General features: G+C 37.3%; 1 protein-coding gene across 4 annotated transcripts in view; it reads right to left on the bottom strand.

Annotated features, from left to right (window-relative positions):
• Positions 1–23,172, bottom strand: part of GTDC1 (glycosyltransferase like domain containing 1) — a 392,967-nt gene that overhangs the window by 230,801 nt on the left and 138,994 nt on the right. For all 4 annotated transcript variants that reach the window (XM_082465032.1, XM_082465033.1, XM_082465035.1 and 1 more), the window contains 2 exons: positions 22,193–22,360; positions 17,263–17,436 (listed from right to left, as the gene is read on the bottom strand). In XM_082465032.1, the coding sequence (XP_082321158.1) occupies positions 17,263–17,436; positions 22,193–22,360 (342 nt within the window). The remainder of the gene's footprint in view (positions 1–17,262; positions 17,437–22,192; positions 22,361–23,172) is intronic.

Consider the following 23,172-nt stretch of genomic DNA (forward strand, 5'->3'; position numbering starts at 1 on the left):
GGAATAACCTGAGGAACTTTAAGAAAAATGCTAATACCTGGGTTCCAACCTCAAAGACTGATTTCATTGATCTGAACATCAGGAATTTTTTTTAAAGCTCCCCAGGTGATTCTAATGTGCAACCAATGATGAAAACACTGCTTGAGGCTACATCTTACCAACCTGATTATAATTGTCATTTGGCTTTTTTTTTAAAGGGGGAAAAAAAATCACATTATTTGAGGGCTTGCATATCACATACATTATTGATACAGGACACACAATTAGATCCCAAATACATGTTTCCAGGGGTGATGCTTCATTAGCTGGGAGAGGAAAAGACTTTATCACCTGAGGATGATATTTCTGAAGGGCTGCAATTCTGATGCAATCTTTTTTTGTAGTGACAAGAAGAGTTTCGGCCAGAAACAATAATTCTGTATCTAAGACGTTTTTTAATTTATAGTTAAATTTAATTTATAGTTAGCTCTGGGTATATTATCTGTGCTACAGATTTGTCTCCAGTAAACTATACAAGCTTATGCTAGCTTTTCCTTGCCACATACATCTGAGCCATACCTTCTCTGTTCAGAAAATAACCAATTACCCATTACCATACCGATGCTTACTTATCTACCTTCAACTGGAAATATGGCACCCTCAACCAACCTGCACATTCACAAGATGTAAAAGAAATACCTGCAAACAGGAGCAGAAACAAGCTTTGAATCAAAGCCAAGGACTCAGCAATTGCATATAATGATGTGAACAGTGGATTCTCTGTCTAAAGAGTAAGATGTAGCTCCACCAACTTTTACTGATTATAACAGCCTTGTTCCGCAAGTGTTAACCCCTGAAAAATAGCTGTAAAGAAAACATAACAAAGACAGACCAAAGAAGAATAAAAAATTAAACAGAACAGGTAAAAAATACCTATAAGCAAGCAGGAAAGGGTGCTGGATAGCCCGAGTACTTTAAATGTCATAACTAAGGACTTAAATTTTATAAAGTTATTTTAGTGAACTAAGTTAGTCATGAGAATAGATGGAAAAAAACATCAACTCAACATTATAGCGGTGTGTGGATTATCCACAGGAGAGCAAATTAAACTTTATATTCTTTAATAATCACCAAAAGCACCAGAAATTGAGGTAGCAACACAAAGATGTCAATTCAGATGCCTGTGAGTGGCAACTAAAACTGATGAAGTATACCAGAGTAGCAAATCTGATTTTATACAGGGGAAGAGCAGGGAGATGCACACAGAATATATACCCCATGCTCTGGGTAGAACACTGTATCTATGTTCTCTCTCACTTAACCCTCACTTCAACTCTATGACTTAATGTTAGGGAAACTAAAGGTCAGAAAGGGTGACATAATTTGACCAAGTTGCACATCTAGAAAGTGGCTGAGCCAAGACTGAAACCACCCAGATGTGACGCACAACTTTATGTTCTTTCCTCTGCACCATGTCCTGCTATAATACATGAGACTCCTCCCCGACCTCCAATTCCCACTGTGATGTCCTCTGAACTAATCCATCAGCTAATCCCAAGAAGCATCAGCCAGCTACCCAAACAGGACTTAAAGACAAAAGGAGGAGTCACCTGACAGCCCTAAGGAAGAGGCAGGACAGGCCTATCACCAAAACTATCACACAATGGACATTTTCAATATCCTCTAGAGAAAGACATGGAGGGAATGCATAGGAAAAGTTTCTAATCATAAAGGGTAAGTAATTTATACAAAATTTACAAAAAGAAGCATAAAAAATTGATAGTTGTGTATAATATTGGTTCATTCAGAATTTTGGATACCAAGTCCCAGAAAAAAGAGATGATCAAAATCATTTTTAGGTTCTGAGTTTTAAATGCTGGAAACTCCTATTCCTCACTCCCAGAATAAGTTTTTTTTTATGAGAAGCCCAGTGTTTACTGGAAGAGCAAAATATGTTATAAGCAAATAGAGTTGGCTGAGTCATATGCATTTTCATCTCAAAATGAGCTACGATCGGAGAGCTAGATATTTTCAGTGAAAACAGCAACAAGTTCCTATGCAACGGAAACGTCTGAGGCTCTTCTAAGATATTTCTGCATAACATTTACTCCTGATGAAATTGCTCTATGTTATCAATGCTGATTAATTCTATCCTACTAATATTACTAACACAATGAACAACGCTGGTCGTGCATTTCTAACCATCTCATGAATTTTTTCAAGTCGTGTCCAAATTGTGACTGTGTTGCTATCTATAACTTCAGGTAAAAACCTCTCTGCTGCAGTTTTCCCAGCTATTAAATGAAGGAGTTGGACTAGAAGATTTCTAAAGTTTCTATTTCTTAGATACTCTTCCAGTTCTGGAAAGTTCTAGTTCTATTTTTTCATAAAAATACCAACTGCCTAAAACTGAAAACAAAACAAATTTGTCCACAATAGAAATGTGGTTGACATTTTTCTCTGATTTTTCTATTTCAGTTAATAGCCCAATAATTTTAAAACCTATGAATTGCTTTCATTCATTCTCTCCCTTGTCTTCTATTTTCAATGGAATTCATCACTTAATCCTGGATATTCTACTTTCCCATTGTCTCTTGCTTATGTCCTTTCAAATCCATTCTCACGCGCTGAGACAGAAGCTCCCTCTTCAATTAGTGGAAAATAATTATAACAAGTACTTTCGGATTCGGTATTACAAAATGAATTTTGGTATTATAACATGAAATGTGGTAGCTTTGAATAGACCCTCCCTCCCTCTACAGAATCACTTGGTCTGCTCAGGATATCAGTTGATACTTAATAGAGCAGATGTACACAGGGTTGGACTGAGATGGGTGCCGCAAACAGATAAATCAGTTCTCTACATGTAAATTAATTTACAGTTGCCAGCCATATCCATGAACTTAGACTTAGCTGATGGGAGGAAGCACTGGACTGGAGATTGAATTTTGAACAAGGAAGATATTTCTATGGATACACAAAAATATACCATACAGGAGAGAAGAAATGCCAAAGTGATATTTCTTCTCTTGGGACCCACTAAGAACGTACATACGAATTTTAGTGTATGGCCAAGGGGGAAATTAAGGAAATAACTTCCACCATTCTCATTTCGTGGAGCCTAAGGAACAGCACCAAGATTTTTCAGTTTAGAACAATAGGTAAAACTGAAAGAGAGGCAGGTATTTGTGCAACTAATGAGCTTACTTTTAATTAAAGAAAATTATAACTAGATTTTCTATATTAAATTCTCACTATTAGGTTTGCTAAATTTTTTTTAAGTTCCATATTTAATAGTACTGATACACAAAACTGGAATCATCCAAAAGAAAAAGTGACAATTATTTAAGAACTAGTTGCATAGAAACACTTATTAATAAAAATAAATTTGTAGGCAACATTGAGCCAAATATAGTAAGAACAAAAACAACGAAACTTAAGGAAAGCTTATAATTTCTAATCACTCACAGAAGTCTTCTGTAGATAGCAGGTAACAATACAAATGTTATTAGATGTGAGAAAGGTCTGTGATTCACCTCATATTAAGTCAAAAGTACAGAAGACCCACAATACACATGACAAGAGTACACGCATAAAATATTACTTGGATATAATATTCTTAGCAATACTTCTAAGTAGAATTTTGGTACTCAGTCCAGCATGGTAAAGATAAGTCAGTACTAGAGCAAGCAACGCTGGCTTAAAAAAAAAGGCGGCCGGGGGGTGGGGGGGGTTGACAAGCAAAATCATCTGATGCTCCTAAAATTACTGAAGCAATACTGGACCACAACTAGGGGCACAGTTCTGGCTCTACAGAAAATTAAAGAAATTATGTATAGGTTAATGAAAGCACTAAAGACATGGTGAGGACACACAAATTAAAGCCAATAACAACAACCACCATTTATTTAAGGCTCATTATGCCTCAAGCATTTCACAAGTACCTTACATACAGTACCTCATTTAACTCTCACAGCAACCCAATGAGACTGCTAATACTCCCCCTGTTTTACAGATGAGAGAAAATAAATGAGGTGGGAGAGGTCAAACAACTTTCTCAACAACAGCCAGCTGGTTAGCAGAAGAGGTGGTACTAGGACATAGCTCTGATATCAAAGTCAATTTTCCCAGGCACTATGCCACACATTATCATACAGTACTTGATCTCAGGATTCCTTGTCCAAAGGAACTGAAAGTGATTTAGTTACTGAACTCTGAGAAGACAAAGGGAAAATTAAGTCAATAAACTCCTGCTTATCCAGAAATGAAAGGGATCAGGAGATCTGATGTTTACAAATTCTGCACCTGGTTTTCATAAGATAGTAACAAATGACAAGAAATAGATATCTTGGACTTATCAAAAATAAACTTGGGGGCTTCCCTGGTGGCGCAGTGGTCGAGAGTCTGCCTGCCAATGCAGGGGACACGGGTTCGAGCTCTGGTCTGGGAGGATCCCACATGCCGCGGAGCAGCTGGGCCCGTGGGCCACAGTTGCTGAGCCTGCGCATCTGGAGCCTGTGCTGCACAACAAGAGAGGCCGCGATAGTGAGAGGCCTGCGCACCACGATGAAGAGTGGCCCCCACTTGCCGCAACTAGAGAAAGCCCTCGCACAGAAACGAAGACCCAACACAGCCATAAATAAATAAATAAATAACATTAAAAAAAAAAAAGTTAAGGATGTACCTCACATATCTTATTTAAAATAAATAAATAAATAAATAAATAAATAAATAAATAAATAAACTTGACCTGTATCAAGTATGTCAAAGGAAGGAGCGAAACATCTAGAAAAGTGGGTCAATGTAACAAATCACACAAGGTCTAAATGATGACACAGAGGTAAGAGAGGATACTTCCTGCTGGTCAGCTCCATCTACATGACCTGCCAACATCTCCAGCTCAACATATAACACTCTGAATTCACCATCTTCAGATAAGCGATCTATTTCTCAATTCCAGCAGAATGGATATTCTCCCAGTCACTATGGTCAATACTTCAAGATTATCCCTGACCACTCCTCTATCAAGTAAGTTACCCCACCAACTTGCCAAGTCTACAACCAGTGTAATTATGTGTATTTCCTCCTTTTCATCCATAAGCCACCTCCCTAGTTCATCTTTAATAATGTATTCTAGTAGTTTTTTAACTTGTTTCTCTGCTTCCTGTTTCCTATCCCATTGATATTCATTTGTCAATATCAAATTCCCCATTTTATAATCTAGCCATGGCTCGCAAATGCTTATAGGCTAAAGTCCAAAATCCTTGGCCTTAATTCCCATTTCTAGTCTTACCACCTCTTCACCCAATTAAGACAAAGGTAGTTATTCTCTTCTAGGTGCAATGATCATTCACTGCCACAAATCTGGTTGCAACTACTCTCTCTCTCTTCATAATGTGCCCTCGTACTCACTCTATCTCACCCCCACTTTCCCTCATAGCAAGAAATAACACGGCATTAATGGAAGCAGCATATTGGAGCCAGACAGTTTGGGTAGCTACAGGATTTCAGGCAAGCTTAACTTAACTTCTGAACCTCTTTTCTCACTTGCAAAATGAGCATAATAGTACCTAGCTTGTGGGTGGCTGGTAAAGATTGGAAATAATATACATAAAGTGTATGCTCAGAAAAGGCACTTGATAAATGATGCTGTTATTATTATGCCCAAAGCTTAGTCAGTCTTTAATGCCCAGCTCAGATGCCATAAAAAGCACTCAGTTTTTTTTCTACCTTATACTTGGAGTCACCTGACTATGCCTATCATTTCTACAAAGCTCTTGCAATTAAGGACCTTGTCTTATACATCCTTATATCCCAGAATACCTTGTATTTACCACACAGGCTTTTTTTAATCATTAAAAGCCACAATTTATTGATCTCCAGAGAATATGCCCTTCCAATATCCAGATATTTGTTTCTGACATTTAGGATTACAGTTTCTGGAATTAAGTTACTAGGAAGGAGGTAGTAATAAACAGAATATTGCTTGGTGATTGTGGAATCAGAGCAAAGGGAGTTGGATTAGTAGAGATGATATCTTAATGATGCCATGGTAAATTCTGGTGAATTTTCTCTGCTCTTGAAGAGGGTGTACTTCTGTTGTGACTCATCTTCTAGATTCAGCATCTCTTTTCCTTTGCTTCTGATTCTTGAATCTTGTGTTTCCATGTATTCTACATTTCATGCAGATTGCAGCCCTTCTGTTAACACATTCTTTTGTTAAGCCATTGCTGTCTTTTCCAGTCAATCATATTTTTCCTGCAGCTAAGTGCCCAGTAAGACTGGTGGGACTTGGGGGCTCTAAACGTCTATCAACCATCCACTTTTGGACGATATTTCAAGGTGAGCTTTGTTCACAGATGACCAATCTCATGGTAATAATCTGCCATACTCTTGAGCCTATAATATACTACCAGGCTCATTAACCCTTTTAGTTCGCAGACTGTGTATTATTATACCCATTTCAGAGGTAAGCAAATAGCAAGCTTCTAATAAACGATGGGTGAACAACGGGATGAATAAAATCTCAAAGAATTAAATTACTGTTAAGTATATTTTATTGTATCTAATTACTTTGAAGCACATTTTTAAAGAATTTCCTATATAATAAAGTTTTTCATCTGGAATTTCTTAGGGAATAAGCCATTCTGGGTGAGAGATTATTCCGGTAGCTTACTGTTGAATGGTACATTCCAAATTGTTTATTTTTTAATGGAAAGTTTTCTAAAACACCCCTAACATTCTTTACAAGAACACTGAACTAAAATGACTTCTGTACCCACTCACCATTCCACACGCCAGTACCACAAGGAATGCGTATGTTTTATAGGTGCCAGGCAGATGTGGACAGCTGCACATGTGACTTTTCCTCTTGCGTACTCACACTGCTAAAGTATTGCATTTGGCTGCTGTGATGGGGACTGACAAGATATAAGACAGTCCCTATCTTTATTTGAATTAGTAGTAAACTTTAGATCCTCAGGTATTCTATAAAATTACTAGGGTTTTCAGAATTTTGTCCCCCCTTACTTTTCAGCTTGGAGTCATATTGAACAGGCGACCTGTCAAAAATCCTGTCAACTGAAAACCACAATGGTGATGACGGGAATCATAATAAAACCACTAACATTTACATAACACTTATTAGGTTGTAGGCACTGAGCTCAGTCAGCATATGGTAGTAATTATTTCACTCCTCATAATAAGCCAAAGATGCAGGTACTATTTCAATTTCCATTTTACAGACGGTAAAACTGAAGCTCTGGGAGGTTAAGTAATGTATTCTAGGCTGAACAGTGGTAGCCAAGTGGTAATAAGCCAAACGAGAATTCCAGTACACCATACTGCTGACTCCCATCTTTTATTCAGCACTACCCGGAATGGAATGATTTGAATAAGTGATTTTTAGAAAGATAACCAAAGCTTGATCCTTTAAACATCAAAGTCATTTACTTGAAATCTTTCTAAATAATATGCATTGCATATAGCCCTCCTGTAATAAACAGAGTATATAACGTAACTCGTTCTTGCCTTGATGGCTTTACACTAATGATCGTTCATTGTGCTATGGGAAGCTTGGCAATGCCCTTTGAGCCTGAAGAGGGAAAGAGAGCCTAAGCAGACCTTCTGCTGTGGTTTGAGTTTGTCGCATGACATTCATCCCCATTTTGCAGCAGCCCTGCTCCATGACTCCCTTTGGGTTGATGATGCAGTCCCTGAGAACATTCTTGGATTTTTAGTTATTTCTCTACCCTGTGATCTGTGACCTTTGCTTCTGACCTCCCAAATCTCTTAGGACAGGACTACGAGGACCTAAAAAAATGTACATCAAATCTCTGATGTAAAATCAACTCAAATGTTCTCTATACGTCAGGAGAAAAGGGGTAAATCATCCTATAACAAAAGGATAGGCTTTTGTTGTTGCTGCTGAATTCAGAGGGCTTTTCTTGGTGAGGTTACTATTATTACCTAGGTTGATGAGAGCAGAAATCTGTTACAATTAGGCATTAACATGGATAATAATTTCTTTAAAAAGTACATTTGAAAAAGCAAAAGTTCGTTCTACGTAACTTCAGACCAACAGAGGGATGGTATATATATGCTGAAACCAAACTCTCTTCTCTTAAGGGGAGTAAGAGGAAGATGGTTACAATACAATCGCAGCATGAAAGATTTGCATTAGATACAAAGGAGATTTCTTGACAGTGAGTGGTGTTAAACATTGGAATGATTTATCAAAAGTTTTTTTTTAAGTACACTGATTCTATAAAAAAAAATTTTTAACGACATTCAAAAGAAACACATTTTTGCATTCATTTTGGAGAACCAAAATAATTGTTAGCAAATATGGAGATGTTTAAATTTATAAAAGCAAAACTTTTCTTCTTCTACTTCAGACCTAGATTAATATTAAAGAAGACAGTACCCACACTTCATTATTTCATAGAGCAAAGGCGGTAGTTTTACTAATACGTCTAACACTAATACTTTCTCAAAATATCTGAGAAATATGACCACATGCAGTAAGAAGATTAAGGTGTTTTCTGGCAACCCCCCCAAAAGCAGAACTCTTGACTACAGAAAACAGAAAGTTTTCAGTGGGGAGCCATGGGGGCTGCCTTCTGTCTTATCAATCCACAAATTCTCAAATTACAGATCTGCTGTTGTTTTCTGACACATCTGCTTTGCAATGTAAAATAGTGTTTTCTTTAATAAGAATTCTTCAAAAAGCCCTTAGGCTCCTCGCCTTTGTTTGCACAGTCTGAGAGTTTTCATTTAAAGTTTTCACACTGTTTTTAAAATTCTCCTTTTTTTTTTTCTAAAATAGGCAAAGTCCATAAACCTCTGTTTGGCTTCACATTTTAGCTACATGGAAAAAGGTGGAGAGAAATATGCAAAGAAATTCTTAAAGTTTCAATAAATGAGATTACTCCAAAGGGCCAACATTGTTCTCCTCCCTCCTTTGTTGTCAAAAATGTAGGAAGGGGCTTCCGTGGTGCCGCAGTGGTTGAGAATCCGCCTGCCAATGCAGGGAACACGGGTTCGAGCCCTGGTCTGGGAAGATCCCACGTGCCGCGGAGCAACTGGGCCCGTGAGCCACAATTACTGAGCCTGTGCGTCTGGAGCCTGTGCTCCGCAACAAGAGAGGCCGCGATAGTGAGAGGCCCTCGCACCGCGATGAAGCACTAGTGGCCTCCGCTTGCCGCAACTAGAGAAAGCCCTCACACAGAAACGAAGACCCAACACAGACAGAAATAAATAAATAATTAATTTAAAAAAAAAATGTAGGAAGGAGGCAAGCAGAGATGCTCTTCATATAACCCCTCTTCCAAGGAAGTAAAAATCTATGAAATGAGGAAACTCACAGGTAAAAACCACTCTTTTTTACTCTATGGCAACTCTGACAATCCAGTATTATGGAAAATAGGAATATACAGATAATGAAATGATCACAGAAATATATGAAATTTTTTCTTAATAATCACAGTGAGGTTGATACTTGATGTTCTCTGTGTTGACTGAATTGGACCCGAAACCCAGATAAGCACATATTTCTCAACCCAAAGTATACATGCTTCAATTAGCTCCAAGTCCAAACTTCAACTCCTAAGGATACAGTATCCATTCATCCCCTCATGAAAAAAAAAAAAAAAAATGTTTTTTTAAGGTCTCCACTGGAAACACATACATTTGATCTTTTTACGTTAATTATGTGTAACCATAATAAAAAAATTAAACTCATTTTTCACAATATAATGGGACAGAGGAGGCAGGCAAATGACAAACACATACAAGTATCAGGCCTTGACGGCCTGAGCATTTATCTCACTTCACCTTTAATCCAACTGAATGCTATTTGAAGCAGATGATATCCACTTTGAAGCTCCCTGATGGAATTCCTCCGGAAGACATGATCTTTTTCAAGGATAAGGGATGCCACTTTGTAATTCACTGTATTTCTACAATTCATTCTTACGTGGTCCAATTTGTTGGGGGTGGAGATTATCTAGCTACATAAAAATCATGGATACGCCCTCAGTACCAAATCCTACAAGGGAGACAGATGGAAGAAGTCTGATGCTGTGCAGATGTATGTAGTCAGCTACATCCTTATTATCTAATATGATGGATCGGGGACTGTCCTGTAAGACAGGTGTCATGCTATAAGCTAACTTGTAAGCGAAGAGAGTTTGGATAAATGACAAGATACCTAGAAATTGAAAAAATAAAATAGTTTTCTTATACATGGAATAATGGTGTGAGTCTACAGCTGTTTCTTTGACATATTCTTCCTATTCTGCTTCTTTAGGCAAATTTTCAATTTGACTATGAGAATTCTTCCTTAAAATTGTTCATTCTTCCTTAAGTCAAGAAAAGCATGATCTCTTTTTCATAAGGAGTTAATTGGACTTGGGTTGAGGTTCTATACTGAGCTCACTGGATAGAAAGCGACAGGGCCAGGATTCACACTAGGGCTTTTGGCTCCACAGACAGTTCTCCATTAGGACGCTCAACAAATATATTTTTTTTAATTGCTCATTCCTTTTCAGGTGTCCTCTTTTTCAAAACTTCAATCTTTTCAAAGTCTGCTTTCTAAGACCTTGAGTCCTTTCTTTCATAACATTACCATGACATGTTCCCTTTCACTCAACATTTCCATCAATTCTCTTTTATAAATCATTTGTTCTTCACTGGCCAAAGTCACATACCAGGGTCCAAAACCTCTCTTTTCGGGACAGGCAGCATAGAAAGACTTTTAAGAGGTTGGGTTCTAAAATTAGGGTAAAAAATGTGTTTGATTTCTACCTATACCTTTACTATCTGTATGAGTGTAGGCAAAAAGCTACTTATATTTGTATGGCTGGGCTTCTTCAACTATAAATGGAAAATATCTTTTAGAATTGTTGGAAGAATAAAATGCTAAAATATGTATAATATGCTTAGCATAATGCTGGGCTAAAATAAGACTCAGGAAGGTTAGCTGTTATGGCTAGCTCTACCTTCTAAAGATGACATTGTCAGAAATCAAGTTGCAAATTCCTCAGATGTTCTGATTTCATAAGACTGAGACCTGTGCAAAGGTCTGGATATATAAAATTCCCTAGTTCTACTAGGCTTTGCCTTTATGACAGTTACATGATCTAGAGTAGGAAAATATTGGCTTCCTCTAGTCAACATCTAGCTCAGTAAGCTGCAGAATTGCTCCCTTTTTTCCTCTTCATCACACACCATCAGCACCATGGAGCTCTATGTGAAATTTGCCTTCTTGAAATGCACAGTAAAAATTCCTTCATTTTCAATCTAATCTATATCCTTTAACACAGAATAGTCGTCCTCTGCAGTACATTCCAGTCGTGAGTCTCATCCCACTAAGTCTTGAGATCACATTTATCTTTTGGTATGCTGCAAGCTGAATATCTGTATTTCTTCAAAATTCATATGTTGAAATCCTGACTCCCAATATAATGCTTTTAAGAGATGGGGGCTTTGGAAGGTGATTAGGTCATGAGGGTGGAGCCCTCATGAATGGGATTAGTGCCCTTATGAAACACAGCTCAGAGAGCTCCCTTGCCCTTTGTACCACATGAGGACACAGTGGGAAGACAGCCATCTATGAATAAGAAAGCAGGCCTTCACCAGACATCAAATCTGCCAGAGCCTTGATCTTAGACTTCCCAGCCTCCAGAACTGTGAGAAATAAATTTCTGTTGTTTATTATCCCCCCAATCTATGGTATTTTCTTATAGTAGACTAAAAGGACTAAGACGTGGTATTAATATTACAAAATCTGTTTTGTTGACTACCGATCATCTGGCAGGCTTGGATGCCTTCAGTGCTGAAGGAGCCAATATATACACCCTAGCAGCAAACAGAGATATGGTACATGAAAAGGCTCCAGTCAGAAAAATCCAAAAAAGGTGTCTTACTGAAATGTTCCCTGGTCACCTAAGCTTACAGACATTGCAACTGCATGAAAAAGGGTTAGATGTTTATTATCTTCCTTTAGGTGAACATGGTTCATGTACATCCTAGAGTAAGGCATGACATTTAGCTCCATTTGCTGTCATTTATAATTTCTGCCAAAAGTGGGTTATGAATTTCCCTATATTCTTAAAGAGAATTTACTGGCTACCATTTAATCTTTCTTAATAAATCACAGTTATCCATTTGATGTACAAGCTGTACAATCATGGAGGAATGTCTGCAGGGGTTCATCCATGTGCAGAGTTGCCTGTACTGCCCTAGAATGGCTCCAGGCTGCTATGATTTTTCACTTCTCATATATTTTTTTAAACAGTTTATCTCTCTCTTCCCTTGTTGTCAAGCTGTCAGTCAGCTGTCACTTTTCACTGCTGTCAGTGAGCCTGCCTTTATCGCACCCCCAATTTGATGCTGCTAATCTGCTGTCAGCTGAAAAATCAGATAATCAAGACCTCTGAAATTGCATTTACAATAAGTGGTGAGCTGAGCACTGGATGGAGATTTTGAGATAGGAGTTCCAGTTTCTGCTCTGTCTATATCTAGCTGTGTGATTACCAGAAGACACTTAACTTCTCTGGGCCTTGGTGCCTTCATCTTTAAAATATGGAGCAGAGCCTCTGTGTGTGTGTGTGTGTGTGTGTGTGTGTGTGTGTGTGTGTGAGAGAGAGAGAGAGAGAGAGAGAGAAAGAGAAAGAGAAAGAGAAAGAGAAAGAGAAAGAGAAAGAGAAAGAGAAAGAGATCTCACCTGGACTTGAAGGCTGCTTCTCTCGCTACCAGAAAAAAACATATGAAACTTTTTTGTGAGTTAACAGAATGCAGGGTGGGGCACCACTGACCCTTTAATTGTTGAATTCAAGGATAATTTTAGTCATCACTTTATTTAACCTCACTCCTCTGAATTCACTACCAATCATCTCCTTAAAACTCTCTTCCCTTTATTCCACAGGATAATTCTCTCATTGATGACCTCCTGACTCTTTTATCTTTTCTTCTCATTTCAATCCTGGGCTCTTCCTCCACTAACCCCTTAAGGGTCAAGAGTGGGAAAGGCCTGTCCAAAGCTAAAGATCAGGGTCATAATGAGAAACCGGCAACATGCCTGAGAAGCAGCATCTGTGTCCTGGAAGCCAACTTGAAGACTGTGTTGCGGTGTGTCCAATGCTGCTGATGTGTGACGTAAGATGAGGACTGAGAACTGACCACAGGATTTAGAGGCATGGAAGTCATCAGGGACCTTGACAAAAACAGTCTCAGTGGAGTAGCTTTAAGAAAGAACAATGGGAATGAAATTGGAAACAAGTGTAAACAACTCTTTCAAGAGGTTTTGCTACTGAGAGAAATAAAGAAATGAGGTAGTAGCAGAGGAAGAAGTGGAATCAAGAGAGAATATTTTTAAGATGTAAAACAAATAGCGTTTTTTGTATGCTAATAGGAACCATCCAGAAAAGAGGAAAATGGATGACACAGATCAGAGAAAAAAAAATTGCTAGAAAAATCATTTTTAGGTATGCAAGAAGGATGGGCTCCAGCAAAGAAGTGGAAACAGGGCCTCAGTCAGAAGCAAGGTCAATCCACCAATAGTTACAGGTGTGAAGGTAAAAAATATGCACCCAGAAGCACATAATTGGGTAGATGTAATGGTGGCAGCATATAGACATTCTCTTCTGATTGCTTCTATTTTTTTCAGTCATGATCTGAGAAGGAAGACAGAAGATTTGGTATTAAAAGCTTATAAAGAGGGGCTTCCCTGGTGGTGCAGTGGTTGAGAATCTGCCTGCCAATGCAGGGGACACGGGTTCGAGCCCTGGTCTGGGAAGATCCCACATGCTGCGGAGCAACTAGGCCCGTGAGCCACAATTACTGAGCCTGCGCGTCTGGAGCCTGTGCTCCGCAACAAGAGAGGCCGCGATAGTGAGAGGCCCGCGCACTGCGATGAAGAGTGGCCCCCACTTGCCGCAACTAGAGAAAGCCCTCGCACAGAAACGAAGACCCAACACAGCCATAAAATAAATAAATAAATAAAATAAATAAAGAGGATACATTTAAAAAGAAAAAAAAAAGCTTATAAAGAAAGGAAAATGCATGATTAGTTATTTAGAACAGGGGAATTATGGTACACTCACCATGCAGCTCAACAGGTCCACGTGGATTTAAGGGTCATGAATTTAGAGTAGGCTAATAGGTACGGCTGGAGGTTTTCCTCCTAATCAAATATGAAAGAAAAGGTGCAAAAGATTTGAGAGTACACACAAGAAAGGAAGTATGATGACAGAATGTGGGAGTTAAACTGGAGAAAGAAGGAGGAAAATTAGGACAAGAGAAGAATGAACATAAGGAGCTGGCTCCTTACCATCAATGGATGCTAGGTTCTGGTGAGACCAAAAGGCTGCCTGAGTCAGGATGATAAAAAGAATATATAAAGGAACCTCTTTATTTATATTAGGCTGTTCCTTTGGCAGAGTACTTCTTTACATTCACGTGTTAAAAGAGGGCAAAGGGGAAGATAGTCCTTTATATTCAGGTGGCAATAAATGTGCTAGGTTATAAAACAATGGGGATGAAGGAGTTAAGAAGATGAATTAAACTTTATTAAGGTTCTGTTATGTGCCAGGCACTTGGCTGGGCATTTGGCACACATTATTTCATTTAATAGCTACATCATGCCTATGAGGGGATAAGGTAAATATAATCATAACCATTAAGGAACCTAAGCTCAGGGTCATTTCACTTGCACAGGTCACAGAGCTAGTAAGTGGTGGTCAAGACTCAAATATGTGCATGCCTAACTACAGTATTTAAGAGCTTTCCCACTTCAAAATGTTTTAATACATATAATGAAATATTTTCAAGTGAATATTCTTTCTTGCTACTATTTTTCTGGTCTTTGAGAATGAGGCAGTGGAGGGGTGAGGAAGGTAATAGGTACAGCAGGTACTACAAGCCCAATATTGAATTTCTGTATGACAGACATGCTCTGAGTTTTAACAATTATCAACTTTATAAATCCTCAAATATTTTGCTGAAATATGGCTTTTTCCCTTCCCTGATTAATATACCTTATATTATATATTATTAGAGCACATTATATTAATAATTTAAGTATATGTTCTGCTTTGTTTTTAAATTAAATTCGAGAGAAAGATAGAAGCGTTCAAAAATTTTTTTATTTTTAATCACCTTGGTTATTTTGCCTTTGGAATTACTAAATATTTTTCAACATCTCAACAAAATAATACTCTTTTAAGACTGCAGGCATTAGAATGATTCATTCATGCAAATAATCACTTACTTACACTATATGAGTTTGGGTTGGATAAAGCAAATTACCATTTGAAAATAATTCAAATAACACTCTGGGCTAAGACCTTGCTTATGAATGTTATCTTGGCCACAATATTTTTTAACCTTCTTCCATTTAGCTAGATTTATTTATGGTAATACAGTCCAAATTAATAAACTATTCAATTGCCACAGGTGTATTAAACATAGGATGTTGTAGGACTATATCAGATGCAAATGAATTTTAAAACATACTATTTATTTGGAATTCTATAGCAATAATAACTAAGATGTGCTATAACTACCTATTCACTTAAAGATGTGCATTTTGACGATATATTATTATATGAAAAACTCAAAAGCATGTCAAAAAATAAGGTTCAAAATATGATCTAAAGCAGCGGTCCCCAACTTTTTTGGCACCAGGGACCGGTTTCATGGAAGACAATTTTTCCACGAAACGGGGGATGGTTCAGGCGGTACTGCGAGCAATGGGGAGTGATGGGGAGCGGCACATGAAGCTTTGCCTGCTCGCCCGCCACTCACCTCCTGCTGTGCGGCCCGGTTCCTAACAGGCCCGGGGGTTGGGGACCCCTGATCTAAAGTATAAGCTGTGTTCTAGCTAATCACAGATCTAAAGTATAACAATCATATTTTTCAGAAGTTGACATTCTCTCATCACACATATGAAAATTATATATTACAAATACATATTATATACATATTTACATATATATGAAAATCAATTGAGATCTTAGTTTCACTTAGCTTTATAGTTTTCAAAACTGTAAATAAATCATTAAATATTTTTGACAAATGATCTATACTGACAGGAAGATTAGACAGTTAACAGAAAATTTAATCAAAAGTCATAGAGTCTAAATTTTAATACAGTCTCTGACAGTAATCAGCAGTGTGAGCACAAGCCAGTCTGCTTCTCCGGCCTTCTGTTTTCTGAACTCCATAAAGTAAGGATCAGGCAAGTTGTTCTAACTTAAATTTTATGACTCACTAGCTTGATTTGGTATTAGGCAGATTTTTCTTCAATGCAATATTAACTAGTAAGACACTTAAATCAGTATTAGGGGTGTGGAAGAGTGGGTGTCCCCACAGCAAAATCTGGGTGAACTCAGTAAGTCCAGAACATAGAGACTAACGCTGACCTCCTGCATAGCATATGTGGATATTAAATTGTCTCCTGCCTTCATTTCAAGGAGGGGGAAGAAACAGCTGTCCCTGAACTCTTTTTAAGGACACAGTCAGTTACAAAACAGCAGCATCCTCAGCTAGTATGAGTCCCACTGAAGTAAACTTTCTATTCACAAGGGGAAAATATTCCTGGTGGTAGTAAAAACAATTTTGCTAGGTTTAATCAAAAGTGAAAAGGAATTCTAGAATGTTCCCTTTGAGCCACATCATCCATTGCTAATTCAGGGTGGGCCCAGAGATAAGGGTAATAAAAAATATCCTTAGTGACTGAGAAAAAGAAATGGCAATTAAGTGCATTTGCAACCCAATATAGAAGACCTAACTCTTTACTAAGATAATATAAGTAATAAAAAATGGGAAAGGGAAAAAAAATGAAAAAACAGCATGGGAAATGAAAGTAATCTAAGCAGTAAAACTTAACACTGCTTTACTTAGAAGTTACTATTACACATATAAACCAATGGGCATAAGCTGAATACAAAGGCTGAGACCTATGCTTGACAATGACTTCTGTAGCAAAACAACAAATAAACAAAACAGTAAGTGTCAAAAGCCAAAGCACCTTGCTTTGGCAAACAAATAAATAAGAGAAAAGAAAGGAAGAACTCAGTATCAGAATTAACCATTCAGTGACAGGTTGGACACATGATTATTTAAAATCTTTGTAAATCACAGCATGGCGAAATAGAACTTGATTCTCTAACTAATCATGCTTACGCTGAAAAGTCAAAATTGGCAAGAACATCACCGATTTTTACACATTTGGGGAATAATTTATGATACAATATTGAAAATGGAGTTAAACATACTGACCTGCTCACATCAGGAAACCTGATGGGAAAGTAAATAACTTGGCACTTGGGTCTGATGATGCTTTCCAGACCTTTGGGTCTGTGATCAGGAATCAGCTTCATGAATTTTCCAATAGAAGTGAGAAATGACTCCATATTAAAAACCGAGTTGAATACCACCACATCAGCCACCAGGCTGCAAAGGGAAAGGATAAATGCATATGGTGAGCCCACACTTGTTCAGTTATTTTTATAAGCCTAAGACTTTTTATTAATCAGAATTTATACTGCACCTTGGGTTTGCAAAGAACTCTGCACTTCCTACCAGTATTTATCAGAATGACTCTAGTAGATAAGTTAGTTTCATTAGCATTATATCAAGGGAAGGTAGATTATTGGCATCAGAGAGGAAAGGCAGGAGAGGAATTAAGTCATTTAATGGGATACTATGACGCTTCAAACCAAAGTATTGGGTTGGCCAAAAAAGTCCGTTTGGTGTTTTCCGTAAGATGGCTCCAGTAGCATTTTAGTTGTCTTTAACTTCATTCGAAATAATTTTGTTAGATTGCATTGTGACAGCTGTCACATCAGCGTGCCTTTAAAAAAAAAAAATCAAAATTGGTGAATTTCTGTGTAGCCATTTTAACATTGAAGATAGGAGAAAAAAAGCAACATTTTCGGCATATTATGCTTTATTATTTCAAGAAAGGTAAAAACTCAACTGAAACGCAAAAAAAAAAAAAAATTTGTAAAAAAAAAAAATTTGTGTGGTGTATGGAGAAGGTGCTGTGACTGACTGAACACATCAAAAGTGGTTTGCAAAATTTCGTGCTGCAGATTTCTCGCTGGACGATGCTCCATGGTCCAGTAGACCAGTTGAAGTTGATAGCGATCAAATCGAGACATTAATTAAGAACAATCAATATTACACCATGCGGGAGATAGCTGACATACTCAAAATATCCAAATCAAGCGTTGAAAATCATTTGCACCAGCTTGGTTACGTGAATCGGTTTGGTGTTTAGGTTCCATGTAAGTTAAGCGGAAAAAAACCTTCTTGACCGTATTTCTGCATATGATTCTCTACTTAAACGTAAAGAAAACGTTCCGTTTTTAAAACAAATTGTGATGGGCGATGAAAAGTAGATACTGTACAATAATATGCAACAGAAGAGATGGTGGGGCAAGCAAAATGAACCACCACCAACCACACCAAAAGCCAGTCTTCATCCAGAGAAGGTGATGTCGTGTATATGGTGGGATTGGAAGGCAGTCCTCTATTGTGAGCTTTTTCTGGAAAACGAAACGATTAATTCCAACAAGTACTGATCCCAGTTAGACCAAGTGAAAGCAGCACTCGATGAAAAGCATCCAGAATTAGTCAACAGAAAACGCATAATCTTCCATCAGGATAATGCAAGACCACGTTTCTTTGATGACCAGGCAAAAACTGTTACAGCTTGACTAGGATCAAGCTGATTCATCTGCCGAATTCACCAGACATTGCACCTTCGGATTTCCATTTATTTCGGTCTTTACAAAATTCTCTTAATGGAAAAAATTTCAATTCCCTGGAAGACTGTAAAAGGCACCTGCAACAGTTCTATGCTCAAAAAGATAAAAAGCTTTGGGAAGATGGAATTATGAAGCTGCCTGAAAGATGGCAGAAGGTAGTGGAACAAAACAGTGAATACGTTGTTCAATGAAGTTCTTGGTGAAAATGAAAAATGTGTCTTTCGTTTTTACTTTAAAAACTGAAGGAAACTTTTGGCCAACCCAATGTATTTTTCCGCAACGCCAGGAATTTTCAATATTATCACCAAGTACAGGAGAACCTTTTTCTTTGTGGCCCAACTACCCACATTGGGTTTCTATGTTGGTGATGTACTTCGTTTTACACCACAGTACTGAGAACAGAACACTTGCCATACTTTTCACTGCCTTCAAGGAGATTAATCCAGATAAAGCTACTTCATACTAAGAGCATACCTTCATAACATGTGGTTAAAGTCTATTTCTCATTTTAACCCTTGCTTCAAGAAACTGTTAGGTTTTTTAAAGTTCTGAGACTACACAGGAAGGATTATATAGAAACTCTACAAATAACTTATTTTTTTATATTAGATTTGGAGTAGTCAGAGAAATAGAAGAAATTGGTGAAAATGGATTCAGAAATCCATACCACTAGGTCCTACTGATTACATAATGTATTATAAAGGACCACAACACCATGGACCTTCAGAATTAAACAAAAGAAATATAATATTGGCTGTTGCTTTCGATGCAAAGGCTGTGATCCTCTCCTTAGTATTTTTTAATTAAAAATAATCTAAAATACATAGAAGGAAATGTAAAAACAAAATTTATGTGTCATTAATATGTCAGTAGTTTCCAAATTTGCCTATAACATTTCCTTGGAAACCAATGAACACAAATGATAACTATGGGTGAGCTGGACAAACAGGAATATGTACTATGTTCCCTTTATGAATCAAAAAATCATTTTAATAAATCATTGTTTCATTTTTTAAAATAACCCTCTTTGCTTTAAGCCATGATTCAGTGTCTCAGTGTCACTGGATCTCAATAAAATGCATACAAATGCTTTGATAAGAAGGTATACAAGATCAAATAGAAAAAGCAGTTAGTTTTATTTCACCCTGAAAAGGACATCAAGGAAACTGAAAAGAAGACATGCAAGCCCACAAGACTGTAAAACACAAATGAATAAACAGAGCTTATAGAGCAGGAATACCACAGCAAGTCCTCAGTTTAGTTTAATTCACATTTACTGAGACAGTCAAAGTTTCTATTATCAATACATAGCAGAATGAAAAACTAACAAAAGGAATGTTGACCTGCCACCCCTATCTGCCCCCCACTCCTGCAAAATTGTTTTCCCATACAAGTTTTTTTTTTTTTTTTAGTTGCAACCTAGTGCAAATTTGGGATTAGCAGTGATTACAACATGGATAATACAAGAGAATGTCACAGAAGTGCTGACACAATATCAAGCAATAAGGAAGCCAATATAATAATATACCAAAAGTTGAAGGATGTTTTACAGCTAGTCTGTTTTCACCATATGTCATATATTGTAATAGTGACCCACAGGTCATAATACGTAGTTATGGCATGTGTTCATCAGTCAGAGGGTTAGTGAAACCTCTATTTAAGGTGAGTGCTTGTGTCAGTCATCTCTGAAGTCCTTAACTGTCACACAGTCAAGAAAGAAACCTGACAGTGCCAACAAAAGCAGAAGTCAGCAAAAAAACTAAAGAAACATTTTAGGAAGCTGGAGCCATACTTTTCAAACTGAATCTGAACAGGACTGCTTTCTGACACTCTTATTTTTCCTCTGGACGACTGCAAGCCAGTTTTTTTCTCACTAAGAGTCCCACCAATGATCAAGCCCACTTCTTTCTCTCCAAGCTCGTCTATCAGTTTACCCTCTTGAGAAGAGCAATGCTGAAAAATTATATATAAGCTTTTATAGTCTCATTCCCTTTGAGCAAAACAATCTTTTCTGAAACAAAGAGATGAGGCGTAGTGAGCTAAAAATTTTTTTAGCTATCTGCCCTCAAACGGCATTCAACCCAACTACTTATATTCTTAAAACCCCAGTTTATGCCAAATTAAAGTTCCAAGATAGTTTACAGAAGTATTCTTTTTCATGCATTTCCTCTATGATATGAGTGGGTGTAACTTCCATTAACTTTAAAGCCACCCATAAAGGGAAAAATAGACTTAATTTTTTTCCCCAGTTATTTCTCAGGGGTAATAAACACACACTATTTGAGGAAAAGAATGATGCTAATTCAAGAAACCAAAAGAATATTACAAATGTTTTCCATATTGATAAAGCACAAAATGATTTTATTTTTGTCTTTAAAACATATTTTCCCCCTCTGTTTCAATATAAAATAAAGAATTTTAATTTTATTATGAAATTTTAAAACGGTTGCTTTTTTTATGAGACATTTGATGTGAAGCAGCTCCACTCTATTTTGATAGCGCTGATACTTCATTTGAAGCAGCTTGTAAAAATGATTGCAGGAAAACATTTACAAAATGCTCAAAACACAGAAGTATTACCATCTAGCTGTTTTTCTATGTCAGTGAAACTATGGAATATACTTGCAAAAGAGCTGGAATTCTGTTTAAACACATCATCAATCCCAGTTGCTAATAACTATTAAAAAAGGTGAGTAAACTGAACCCAATCACTGCCAAACTGACTCCCTTTGAGTGTTGCAGTTATGTGGCTGGGATCCAATAGCAAAGCTGTTTCAGAGTTGTTATTAACTTCTTTCATTAACTAAGCTTCAGGAGATACACTTTGTTGAAGTAACAGTAGAGAAGGACCATCACCTTTGAAATGTCATGGTATTTTAAGGCTAGGCAGTTTCAGAAGACTCAAGAGGGGAAAAAAAACCTCCTAAAGATTCATTTTCCATAGTTTTCTCTTACAAACAATAAGAAGAAAAAAGGACAAAAACCCCTTGCTCCATTATGCTTTAATTTTTGTTTATTCCTCTGTAAATTTCTATTTTGATTTCAGCTGGATACATGGAAAGTAGCTGGTAAATAAAAGTTGACTCACTGCCTTTTTCTAAAAGTATGTCTCACACAGTAGATGATGGAATCAGGGGCTGAAGAAGGTCCCTGTCACCCCTTTGATTCTATTTTGAATGTTGTAGAAAATACAGTTAGATAATTAGTTCAACATTTAGATTGTTACACATATGTATTTTATAAAAGGATTAGCTGTTCTCTTATATGTACATATTGCAGAGGCACAAGTCATTCCTACCATGGAAGGTATGTTTAAACATTTGCTCCTAATTTAAGGTATTTTTAAAATAAGTGTACAGGAGGTCTCCAGATTTAAAAGCTAACTATAAGGAAAAAGATGGCAAAGGACTAAATATAATGATACAATCTATACCTACCATGAGAGAATTTGGTTGTATCCATATTGGAAATCCCTCTCCTGACATTTCTTGACAGGATATACCAATTGGTTCTCATGGAAGTACAGAATCTTTTTCAATTTCCCAAGGTCAGGCCGAAGGGCAGCCAGTTCAGTCAGGTTAAGCACTGAGCTTGCGAAGAGGATCCTAGGAAACAAGGAAATTAGGGTTACCACCCCGAGCATACTTGAAGTGGGCATCCTGTGCCTTCTCTCCTCTTTCCTCATCCTACCCCAAGGAAAACATATCCCCCATAGGGACACATCAAGAGTTAAGCCTTAATACCATGTAGCAGCATTCTAAGTTTTGATCTCTTAAAATGCAGCTGCTAAGAACTATAAAAGCCCTGAATCTCATTGGTCTTCTCAGCTCAGTTACAGAGAGATGCAAAAAAAAAAAAAAAAAAAAAAGCTGGATGGATTTTATTGAAAAAAGCCAAGAAAAGCTCCATCTGAAGGACAAATGGAACAAAGATAAGGCTGACTGGGGAATACTTTGCTTGCCAGTTTCATTACACTTTACTTCTTTATGCAACCAACTACTGAAATTCACTATATGAGCAGGAATGGCACGTGTTCGTGTTATGACATAAACCCTTTTGATTTATGCAATAGACTTATCTAGTGAGGGCTTTTTCTCTTGGCATGTTTTCTTATGCCCCCCTTTTAAATATTCTGCAATATTTGTGGGGTTTTTTTTTTTATATTTTCTTCTCGATTACTGGACTGCTGATGGCACCATATGTACACTCTGTAATATCCCTTATATAAAACATAAATTTTAAAAATGAAGAAAGCCTGGTTCCTTGTCTTTGGGGGGAAAAAAGGAAACAAAGTCTACCTATCCATGGTTATAAATGAAATAGTGTCTATTTACTCACTCATTCCACAAACATTTATCATAAATGCCTACTAGCTAACAGGGTCAAGCCAGGAAGAACAGAAAAGATGAACAAGACA

Source organism: Balaenoptera physalus (assembly GCF_965194825.1).
Source record: "Balaenoptera physalus genome assembly, chromosome: 6".
Taxonomy (NCBI): Eukaryota; Metazoa; Chordata; class Mammalia; order Artiodactyla; family Balaenopteridae; genus Balaenoptera; species Balaenoptera physalus.